Source organism: Triticum aestivum, chromosome 6D, assembly GCF_018294505.1.
Source record: "Triticum aestivum cultivar Chinese Spring chromosome 6D, IWGSC CS RefSeq v2.1, whole genome shotgun sequence".
NCBI classification, from domain to species: domain Eukaryota; kingdom Viridiplantae; phylum Streptophyta; class Magnoliopsida; order Poales; family Poaceae; genus Triticum; species Triticum aestivum.
Genome location: NC_057811.1, coordinates 269743404 through 269755676, shown reverse-complemented (window position 1 = coordinate 269755676; position 12273 = coordinate 269743404). Strand labels below are relative to the sequence as shown.

Here is a 12273-nt window from a genome sequence, read left to right as displayed (position 1 = left end):
TTATTTTCTTTTTCTATTACTGTTTTGCAATAATTTGAGCTACCCAATGAATTTTGCTAAATATGAAACTTGGCACATAATTTCATTGCATTACGGTGGGGTGGCACAAAATTTTTTGGAGTCAAATGGGGCGATTCAAATTTGTATTTGAATTTTAAATGTGTTTATTTAAACCCGCTGATCCGCTAAAATATTTCTAGGGGCAATTTGTAAGTCATTCAATGTTGGATCCTCTTCGAAAAATACTAGGGGATTATTTGCAACATTATAAACATTTTTGTTTTACTGTTTGAAGAAATATTATTTTACTTTATTTTAAATTTTGAATTTGAACTCGGTTCGCATCAAAGTGAGGTTTAGCAAATTAACTGCGATGACATGGCACCATTAGTGTGTGAGTACTCTAGATGAGCTAGGGTCGTTGATGGACGGACGGGCGGCGGCGTTTTCGGGCACAAATCGTAGGCGGCGGAGGCGGGCAGTCATTGGTGTAGCGGACTCAAACCGGTGGGTCGCCGGCGGCTATGGTGGCGCGGCCGGGGATGGGCCGACGGGTGGCGGCGGCACGTTCCAGGGCAAAAAATCGCTGGCATGCGGGTGGCGGCGGTCGCGCGGAAGCCAAATAAATACGGTTGGGTAGTTGGTGCGCATCCGCGAGTTTTACATCTCCTTTAGGTGGAGATGTAAATTTCCATTGCGAGGTGTTGTATTTTACATCTCCAGGAGGCAGAGATGTAAATTTTTTTGGATCTACATCGTCTGTTGGAGAGGGGGTTTTGTGCCTCAGAGATGGAATTTTTTTTGCATCTACATCATCTGTTGGGAAGGGGTTTTTGTGCCTTAGATATGCAAAAGTTAGTATTTTTGTATCTACATCATCTATTGAAGATGCTCTAAACAATGAACCAAAGAAACGTAATAGCAATAAAAAAATATCGTAATTTGAAATGTTTCAAATTAGTCGACGTGATCCTTAGAGCATGACCTTGTAAGCCGCGAACCGTGCAACCACTGGAGATAACTGATATTCACTGCTTGCTAGACTGATTAAGTAAGTTCCAAGAAGCAAAACATAGATTAATATAAAAATAGAATTATTTAAATTTTGGATCTGTGTTGCACGTACATAACTACTAGTGTAAAAAAAATGTTCACATAGCATAAAAAATGTTTTGTATCATTCAAACAAAGTTTCAACGTGTATTTAAAAAAGTTTAACACATATTCGAAAACCCGACAAGAAACATTCCAAAAATATACTCAAAACATGTATTTGAAAACAAATGTTAATCATGTATTTGAAAAATGTTGAATGTATATAAAAATGTTCTAGATGCATATAAAAATGAATAGATATGTATTAAAAAGTTAGACATAAAAATATATATTTCAAAAATGTTAATCATGTATTTAAAAAATGTTAAACGTGTATACAAATATTCTTGATGTTTATACGAAAAATATAAAATTTGTAAGCAAAATTAGACATGTGTTCAAAAAGAAATAAAGAAATATAAAAAGAAAAAGGAAAAAAGAAGAAAGAAACAAATAAAACCTAAGAAAAAAGAAAAAAGAAGCAAAACAGTGAAATAATGAATAAGAAAATCACAGAAAAAAACTTCTACGCAGCTACAGTATTACCGGCCCAGTAGCTCCACGCTGTAGCTAGACCTATTATGCCCGCGGCGAGAAAAATCCGAGAGCCGTCCAAACCCATGAAAGATGAGGCATGTTGGAGAGAGAGAGAGATGGCACCCCTCCGTCGTCTACATGGGAGAAGAAGAGGAGCATGTCCGTGGAAGCTTCACGTTCTAACATTAGTTATCTACTTTTCTATTCTAGGCATCTGCGGGAGGCTGAAAAAGGAGGCACCATGTTAGCTTCTCCCTTTTTCTTCCTATCCTATGGCTCTCTGCTATCCAACCACTCGTTCGCTTCCCCACAGTTCTTGGGGTTCGCCGCGGAGCTGGGAGCAATGCATGCGGAGTGAATAGTTTTCGGGTGCTGGAGGAAGGAAGACAGGAAGAACGAAGATCAAAGCCTTCCAAAAAGAATTTTTCATCGCAAAGGTTGGTGACGATCCGTTGGGGGGTATTTTTTCCGCAAGTGTAATAGTTCCACCAGTTTTGGTCCTATTCTTCTTGATGCATATACTGCAAACATAGTGCTGAATTTGATCAGAGAGCTTGGTGCTAATTAGTCCTAGAGATTCAAGATCATGGTTGGACTGTCTTTATTCTAGGTCTCAATAACTGCCGAATTGGTGCAAAAATTAATTTAGCACGAGAGTGAAACTAAATTTGGAAGACAATGTCTAGCGTTGGTGTTCTTGTCTCTGATCCATGGCTCCAGAACCAGTTCACCCAAGTGCAGCTCCGAACGCTCCGAACAAAAGTAAGCACTCCTTGAGGCCATTCTTGATGCACTTTGAAAAATTGTGTTGTTTCCTTTCCATAATTGTGTAATCACAATGCTACCTCTTATGTTCCACGGTATAGTTCACTTCCGCAAAGAGATCGGATGCCGAGCAGGTAACTATAAAAGATTTGCCGCCGGTAATGGAGAAGCTTAGGGGCATTCAAGAGGTTCTGACTGAGGAGGAGATCACAAATTTTTTGAGCGAGTCTTACCCCGATATGGACCAGTCAATCGAATTTGAGCCATTCCTTAGGGTACATTCGATCATCTTGGCATACCTTCTGTTGATTCCACATTTTCACTTATGTATGAGTTTTTTTGTTTGATGAGTTGTAAAATCTTGCAATATGTTAGGAGTACTTAAATCTTCAAGCAAAGGGAGCCAGCAAATCAGGAGGCAAAAAGAAATTGAAGGGATCAGTGTCATTTTTGAAGGCGTCCACCACTACTCTCTTGCACGTCATTAATGAATCTGAAAAAACTTCTTATGTCAATCATATCAATAAATTTCTCGGGGAGGACCCTTTCCTGAAGAATTTCTTGCCATTGAATCCAGCATCAAACGATATATTTAATCTTATTGGGGATGGTGTTCTACTTTGGTGAGATGTTCTTTTAAATGCTCACTGTATTTTTTTACTACCACAACATCTCTTAATTTTGATTTCTGTTAACAAATTTTCTAAGGCAGTTATTCCCTTACCTTATTAATACTGAATCAGCAAGTTGATCAATGTTGCTGTTCCCGGCACAATAGACGAGAGAGCAATCAATACAAAGAAGGAACCGAATCCATGGGAGAGGAATGAGAACCACACTCTTTGTCTCAACTCTGCCAAGGCCATTGGTTGTACTGTTGTTAACATTGGGACACAGGATCTGATTGAAGCTAGAGTATGTATCTATGTTTTTACTGCATTAACGTAGTTTATTACTTTAGATCTTAAGTTCTTCTTTTCCTTCGGTTCCTATTTAAGTTTGAACTGGCAAAACAGTATACAAGTTGAGCTGGTTTTCAGGGAAGGGTAGATATATAATGACATTTCTTGACTAGGTTGTGCATATCTTGAATTGCACAATGTACACAGTTGTACATTTTATTAAATGAATCTTTGGGGATTATTCTATTTTGAGGCTCTTAACTTTTTTTGGTGTCGACAAATTCTTGGACTGAAAAATGTTACATATCACTACTAGAAACATAACTGTGCTTTGCAAGGGATAAACACATAGCCGGTCGTGTTAAGGCGTTGTCATCGGCCTGGTCCAGTTCACAGAATGATTTATATATAATGTCTCTGCAAGCACAAGTTCTCAGCTCCATTTTTACTTGGAGATTTTTCAAGGAGGTGGTTAAATTTTTTATATGCATACAAGCTTTTGTTTTTTGTGTGTCTCAATTAGTTTTCTTAACTGTTACAGTTTTTTTAGGAAGGTGGAAAAGAGAGCATGCTTAATTTATTAAATTCTTGGAAGCTTGCTCGTGTTTCAATAAGTTAGATTGTTAGAATTTTAGGATGGTAGAAAAAAATCTGATGGGATATCGGGTACTATTGTCAACTCACATTTTATGTAAGAGTAAAGATTCGTAGCAATATATTTATTATTGTTAAAAATCATTTCACTTTGTACTGCTGAAGTATTTTTCCTTTTTCAGCCTCATCTAGTTCTTGGTTTGCTATCCCAAATCATAAAGGTGTGTTTTCTACAACCACCAATACTGAGTTAGTTACAAAATAATTTTTTCAGCAATATAGTGTTACCTAGAACATTGATGAATGCATCTTTCTAATTTTTTCGTTGGACTTCTCTCAGATACAACTCTTAGCAGATTTGAATCTGAGGAATACACCTCAGTTGTTGGAGTTGGTGGCTGGTGATAACAGCAAGGTTTAAATCATCAAGAGAACTTGTATGTACATGCTTGTGCATTAGCAAAGTCTGGATAATTATGTTACATGATGTTATACAGGAAGCAGAGGAGCTTGTCACCTTAGCACCAGACAAGATGTTGCTCAAATGGATGAACTTTCATATCAAGAAAGCAGGGTACAAAAAAACTGTAACAAATTTCTCTACTGATGTTAAGGTATGTATATCAATTGTATGGATATTACACAAACCACCTGAAAATGCACAACCTCTAGGCAATTTTTTCATATCGACGGTAAATACTGTGACTTTTGTTTTTGCTTGGAATAAACACTGACTTTTATGGCATGTTTATATAGATCTGTTAAATCATTCTATGATATTGACGACATTTTGAGAAATGCTAATGCAAAAGATTTCATTATGCTATATCGTATGATGTATTTGCAGGATGGTGAAGCGTATGCTTACCTTCTCAGCGCCCTTGCTCCCGAGCATAGCTCAACGACCATGATAGAAACTACAGATCCTAAAGAAAGGGCAAAGAAAGTACTTGAAACCGCCGAAAAGCTTGATTGTACAAGATATGTAACATCTAAAGATATTAATGAGGGTTCAGCAAATCTCAACTTGGCATTTGTCGCACAAATATTCCAGCAAAGGTACTGGTCTCTCCTTGTCCTCTCTTCTGATAAATCTGTTTTGCCCCTTAGGGTTGTATGCAATGCAAGAAACTAAAAGAAATATCATCAGTTTGTGAGGAATTGTTCCACCTGTTATCTATGTCTTAAAACACAAATCAAAATAGCTATATAACTATGCAAATGTCGATGTTTCAAACATTTTGTCCAGGTTAATGCATATTGTATTATGAAAATGATTTAAAACCTATGCAGAAATGGTCTATCATCGAACAAGGTGGCTCCTGTCGTCCAAGATACCCCTGATGATGTTGAAGCATCGAGGGAAGGGAGAGCATTTCGCTTGTGGATCAACAGTCTTGGAATTGCAACTTACGTGAACAATTTATTTGAGGATGTTAGGACTGGGTTAGTCCCATTTCCACCAGCAACTTAGCCTTGAAATATAATTTTTGGCATCTTACAAAAGTTCATTTCCAGATGGGTTCTTCTAGAAGTGCTTGACAAAATTTCTCCAGGATCAGTTATCTGGAAACAAGCATCGAAACCTCCAATTATCATGCCGTTTAGGAAGGTTGAGAACTGCAATCAGGTTATCAGAATTGGGAAGGAGTTAAATTTTTCGCTTGTGAATGTAGCAGGAAATGACATTGTTCAAGGAAACAAGAAGCTAACCCTTGGTAAAAAAAAAATCCCCGCGCATGCTTTAGCTTGCTCTTATTTTTGTTTCTAATTTTGAATTCTGTGTAGTATTTGATTTCAAATAATACCCTGTCAGCTTTCCTGTGGCAACTCATGAGGACCAGCATCCTACAGCTGCTAAAGAACTTGAGATCCCACTCTAAAGACAAAGAAATTACAGATGCTGACATTCTGATCTGGGCGAATAATAAGGTCAAGGAATCAGGAAAAACATCTCACATCGAAAACTTCAAGGTTGATCAGCATTCCCATATTATTAAAATTAACTTGTGTTGTCATGGCCATGGCCTTAAGCAGCTGTGTTGATTGATTCTCTAGGATAAGAGCTTATCAGACGGGATGTTCTTCCTGGATCTTCTAAGCGCTGTGCAAAGTAGAGTTGTTGACTGGAATATGGTGAAGAAGGGGGAGGATGGTGTGTACCTTTGCTCTGATTCTTGAGTCAGTTTCAGATTTTTCACGTTTCCGTTGTCATTTGCTTTTGTGGTTGCAGATGATGAGAAGAAGATGAATGCAACATACATCATAACTGTTGCTAGGAAACTTGGGTGCACCGTGTTCTGGTTGCCAGAGGACATAATGGAGGTAGCCTACGAAAAATTGTTTGTCGCGCTAACTTGAGAGATGGATAGTAACATTGGGCCAGTCAAGGATCAAACAGTGACATTGCCTTTTTCATTTTGTTGTGTCAGGTAAATCCCAAGATGATCCTCACTCTTACTGCAAGCATCATGTACTGGAGTCTGCAGAAGCATGGACCTTACGAAGGCCCCGGGCCAGCAGGATCCGCAGCGTCACAAGAAGCTCTCCCAGAAGAGGAGGAGGAGGAGGTGGTGGAGGTGGAGGAGGAGGAAGAAGAAGAATTAGAAGCAGAAGCAGAGGCAGAGGCGGAAGCAGAAGCAGAGGCAGAGGCAGATGCAGAAGCAGAAGCAGAGGCAGAAGCAGAAGCAGAAAAAGGAGGAGAAGAAAGCCTTGAAGATGGTGCCTAAAATAAGATCCGACCTGACCACATCAGGCAGGGGGTGGTTTCAGTACGGGAGGGATAGCAAACGGCAGAGCAGGAAGTTAGTTTTGATCTACTCTTTGCATGCAAATGCGCAGCGATGAGCTTCTACTCTTATACTTGTACTAGATAAACAAAGGTCCTGCGCCGATTAAAGCTTGTGTAAGATACTCCAGTTTATATGCGTTTTCCGTCGTTCTTCTCTGCAGTGCGTTCCTATGCTTGGTTCGTTGTGCCTCGCCAGCAATACCACAGATTATATTTTTGACAAAAGGTGCAATTTATTAACTCAAAAGGAAGTTCGACTGGCCAGCATACCATAGATGAGAGGACAGTCAACTCGATGATCGATCTAAGTTCAAAGGGAGCAGTCGCCGTGCGGCCGTATGATTGGCGCCTCCCGTCTTCCTCCCTCGCGTCCCCTCCCCTGCCCTTACGCTCCCCCTCGCCACCGGCCAGAGCACCGCGGGGCTCCACCACTTTCTCACAGTTCGGGACCATCATGGTGTGAAAATAGGTTGAAGCATCTATCCTCCCATATAGGGAGCCGCGTGATCTTATATTGATTGTGGAGAGACCCATCTCTTGATAGGTTACGTGATATGGTAGTTGGACTACCACGGATTTTACAGGGAGGTTTAAAAGGATATATAGAGAGATAGAGATAAACTCTAACTAAACTACCCTACAGAGGTCTTGGTGCAAAAGGCCACACTTGGCGTACATAGCCAAACAACGAATATGTCTAATACCTTCTCTTAATCAAAACTTAACTAAGTTGAGATTACGCTTGAATTCTTCAAAAAGTCTTGTAGATAGCGCTTTTGTAAATCCATCAGCAACTTGATCTCTTAAATGCACAAACTGGATATCCAACTCTTTGTTGGCAACTCTTTCCCTCACAAAGTGGTAATCAATCTTGATATGTTTGGTCCTTGCATGAAAAACAGGGTTAGCAGATAAATATGTAACACCAAGATTGTCGCACCAAAGACAAGGAGTTGGAGTGTGATGTATCCCAAGTTCTCTCAGCATGTACTTCACCCAAATAATCTCTGAAGTTGCATCTGCTAGTGCCTTGTATTCTGCTTCAGTGCTTGACCTCGAAACTATGGCCTGTTTCCTTGCACGCCATGAGATTAGGTTAGGTCCAAAGAACACAGCAAAACCACCAGTTGAGCATCTGTCATCTGGGCATCCTGCTCAATCAGAGTCAGATAAAGCACTAACAAGAGTGGATGGTGACTTGTTAAATGTCAACCCAACACTTAACTTATCCTTCACATATCTTAGTATGCGTTTTGCTGCAGTCCAATGCGCAGTGGCAGGTGACGGTGCCACGTACCTAGGGTAGGGTCTTAGGCCTGACCTGGACACCCTACCCAAGGACGCTACACAAGAGTCCAAGGCCTATAAGGTGCAAGAGAAGATGCCGACTGAAATCCCCATGAAGTGCAAACAGGAGGTTCCACTCGGAAATCCCAATTCCACTCGACCATGACTATTTCACTCAATCATACAAGAATCCACTCGAAGTACAGAATACCTAGAGTCACCCCAGGATGGCAATGGTCAGGCATTCACTTTGTCGTTATAAAGACCATTTAGTATGGGCGTTACCAGTAACGTTCTGGATTTAACTCTCATTGAACCCTGGTGTAACTGAGGATAGTGAAGGGTCGGCGCACTCTATATAAGCCACCCCCCTCTTGCACAAGGGTTCGCACCCCCTGTAACTATTCAACACTCCAATTGACAAGCCTCCGCGGCACCGAGACGTAGGTCTGTTACCTCCTTCGAGAGGGGCCTGAACTCGTAAATCTGTGTGTACAACCTCGCCGTAGCTAGGACACTGCCCTCTCCTACGTACCCCCTACTTCTACTGTCAGACTCGTTCCCATGATAGTTGGCGCCCACCATGGGGCAGGCATCTGAGCGACTTCCGGTGAGGTTGCAATCTTCGATCTTCATCAACATGGTTTCCGGGCGCGCTCACCTTCATCGCTGATGACTCCACCTGGCTCCAAGAAGCCCCCGTCGACGTCGAGGCTCTGCCCATTCATGGGGCAGCGCACATCCGCGCGAGTGCCTGCGGCGTCCTCCTGCGGCAGCCGTCGACTCAGTATCGATCGGCTCCCGTGGCGTCTTCGCTCCCCGCTATCCGTCGCCGCAAGCGATCCGGTCGCTCGCGGCTCCAGCGGTGGGTGAAGCATGCGGTGCCTCGTCAGTCGACCACCCCTCAAACCGCGGCGATTGAGCCCGATGAATCTCTCTACAGATTGTTCGATCTGCCGACTGGCCATTCAGATACGCTTTCCGAGTGTGAGAGCAACGACAATCCCGCGGCGGAAGTCCTCATGGTCGACTCCCAGTGCAGTCTGCCCGATTTCCGTCGCGGCGGCGGCGATAGAGGTGGCCCGTCGCGCGACTACGATGAGTATTATCCTCAAGCCCTCACTGCAGAGCAGAGGGAGGAGCTTCATCGCAGAAACAATCAGGCTCTCTAGACCCCCATCGTTGGGGAGACCTCCGAGGCTCGGGCTTTGGAGGCTGCGCGCTTGGCCACCTTGGCTGAGCGTACGCGCTTGGAGAATCTTTAGCAGGCACTCGGCGACTGCGCCCGCAGGCAAATTCCAAGTTCCAGTCGACGGCAATGACAATTGTTTCTGACTGGGCCTCGAGAAGAGTGTGAGGTATACCGTACCCCGATCCAGAATGTTGTAGCAGTTGCACGTATAGCAGATTCAATTCAAACGTCCCGTTCCGAGGCTGGTAGAGGGTTGCAGCAGATTCGGGAATTGCTCAGGGCGGCCGAGGAGCAGAATTCAGCTGTTTCTCAGTCGCACAACAGGATTCACAACAGATCCATCATGGCGGACATAGTTCAGTCGGCACACGGCCCGAGATCGCCTCCGCGGCGTGAAGATCGTGGTTATCGCCAGGACCAGTACCTTGGTTGAGGCTACGGGTAGTTTGATCCTCGATACCACCATTGAGTGCCTACACCCCCTCCGAGGGGTGGTTCGTACGCGCCCCAGCGGTATGATGACAGGCGTCCATATGGTGATGAGCAGAGAGTTCCAGTCGACCCAAGAGAGCCTGGGTTCGATGCGATAGGTCAGTCCTCGTACATGGCTTGGTTGACAGAGGCGGAGCTAACAGAGAAGGGCTGGACAGAGATCGTCCGAGTGGAAACAGGGCGTTCGTTTCTGGGCCCAAATGTTTCAGCAGGGCCATCCGAGCAGCTGAGATCCCGTCCAACTTCAGATTGGCTGCGGGAGTGAGCAAGTTCACTGGCGAGTCGAAGCCACACACATGGTTGGAAGATTACCGAGTGGCGGTGCCGATTGGTGGAGGCAACGATGATGTAGCCATGAAGCACCTCCCCTTGATGCTTGAAGGCTCGGCCAGAGCTTTGTTGAATCAGTTGGCTCCTAGAAGAAAATTCTGTTGGGAAGATTTGGCCCGAGTGTTTATCAAGACATTCGAAGGCACTTGGAAGCGCCTCGCTGGGATGTCTGAATTGCAGTATTGTGTCCAGAAGCCGAATGAAACTTTGAGGGATTACATCCAGCGGTGGACTACACTTCATCATCTGGTGGAGAATGTTTTAGAGCACCAGGCCGTCTGCGCTTTCAAGGAAGGCGTACGGTACAGAGAGCTCACACTGAAATGCGGTCGCTCTGGGGCCATGACTCTGAATCGGATGATGGAGATAGCCACTCGGTATGCGAAAGGCAAAGAGGAAGTGTCGGTGTCAAAACCAGCCGATCTCGGGTAGGGGGTCCCGAACTGTGCATCTGAGGATCGAAGGTAACAGGAGACAAAGGGGACACGATGTTTACCTAGGTTCGGGCCCTCTTGATGGAGGTAATACCCTACTTCCTGCTTGATTGAATTTGATGAGTATGGGGGTTACAAGAGTCGATCTACCTCAAGATCGTAATGGCTAAACCCTAGATGTCTAGCCTATATGATTTATGATAGCCTCTATGGACTAAACCCTCCGGTTTATATAGACACCGTAGGGGCCTAGGGTTATACAAAGTCGGTTTACAGAGAAAAGGAAACTATACAGCCGGGCGTCAGGCTTGCCATCCATGCAAAGGAGAGTCCCATACGGACACGGGACAAAGCCTTTGATCTTGTACGTTCATGGCCCATCAGTCCGACCCATGTTACATAGCCCGGACGCCCGAGGACCCCATAATCCAGGACTCCCTTAGTAGCCCCCGAACTTGCCTTCAATGACGACATAGTATTCGGCTCATGTCTTCGGCTTTGCAAGGCGAGTTCTTCACTATAGTCCAGGCCGATGACAGTCTGGTGATAATCTTGATGCCTTTTACGATTCCCCCTACGGACGCTTCGATTTCCGCGCGTTGAGTGAATATGAACGGTCCATGCTTTTTAGCAATTAAGTCCTTCGCCACGCTCAGATGGCATCTATATAAGCAGATACAGAGCTCCAACCGTTATCTCACATCGCGTAGAAAAAAAACTATCAAGTTTAGCCACGAACAAAGCCCTCCATCATGATGAGCGCCCAGGCTCTTCTTCGCGCCCTCACAGCCCTCAAGAGGTTGATTGGCAGAGTTGCTCCATGCCTCATCTTCAGTTAAGCCGGCTCCAAATGCAAGGCTACCTCCCCCCCGCGGATCTAGTCTCTGTTTGAGCGGGATTGTATTCAGTAGGCGATGACGCAATGGCTGAGAAATTCCCCAATCCCAATAGGGAGGAGAGGGTGTGCTTCGTCCCATTCCTGTTGCGGGGCCTAGGATTTCCAATCCATCCCTTTCTTAGGGGGTTATTGGAATTCTACGACATCCAACTACACAACCTCACCCCAGGTTCAATTTTGCACATCTCAGGCTTTGTTGCCCTCTGCGAGCTATTTCTGGGCATTGAGGCCCATTTTGAATTATGGAGGAAGTTCTTCTGTCTCGTTCCCCGCCACCGAGGAGGTTCCATATTTGAGGTGGGCGGCGGCGAAGTATGGCGCATAGCCGGATCCGGATACCTAGTAGGAACACCTAAAGAGGTTTACCCGCAGCGGTCTTCGGAATGGTTCTATGTGGACGGCGTCGCACTGCCAGACCCAGTTCGGAGCGGCCTCCCTGAATTTTCCACTGCTCCCTTAAGGAAGTGCCTCAACTGGCGTCCCCACAGTCCCAAAGAAGAGGATAGTGTGGAAGTACAGAGGTTGGTCCGCAAGGTCAGGCTGCTGGCCCACTCCGAACTCTCAATAGTTGAAGTCATGGCGATTGCAATAAAGAGGTGTGTGCAGCCTCTTCAATCCAGAGTAACTCCTTCATGGTGTTACAACGGAGAAGACGACGCATCTCGTTACAGGCGGCAGGGTCCGGATACCCCAGCCGAACTGGCCTCTATTTTGGCAGATCTGTACAAGGGCAAAAAAGAAGTTTTTCTCCGGTTGAACTGTCGGGAGGCCTATTCCATGTACACCCCTATTGAATGGGTAAGATCTCAATTCGTTTGTGCTTACTTTACTGCATTGCAGATACTGATCGAATGTAATTTTTATTGCCACCAACTTAGTCATGGAGGAGGATGATCGAGGACGTCCACTATCCTACTCCCCAGCCTGAGGATCATAATCGCGACAAGGATCCTGGC

At 44.5% G+C, this 12273-nt stretch overlaps 1 protein-coding gene across 1 annotated transcript; it reads left to right on the top strand.

Moving 5' to 3' along the window:
• The first annotated feature begins 1801 nt into the window (after positions 1-1801).
• Positions 1802-6835, top strand: LOC123141475 (fimbrin-5). The gene is made up of 15 exons (XM_044560599.1): positions 1802-2069; positions 2243-2394; positions 2499-2672; positions 2773-3020; positions 3141-3312; positions 4076-4114; positions 4234-4308; positions 4391-4507; positions 4741-4952; positions 5187-5339; positions 5412-5611; positions 5710-5867; positions 5952-6048; positions 6127-6218; positions 6326-6835. The coding sequence occupies exons 2-15, from the start codon at positions 2311-2313 to the stop codon at positions 6620-6622; spliced, it is 2118 nt and encodes a 705-aa protein (XP_044416534.1). The 5' UTR covers positions 1802-2069; positions 2243-2310; the 3' UTR covers positions 6623-6835.
• The last annotated feature ends 5438 nt before the right edge of the window (positions 6836-12273 follow it).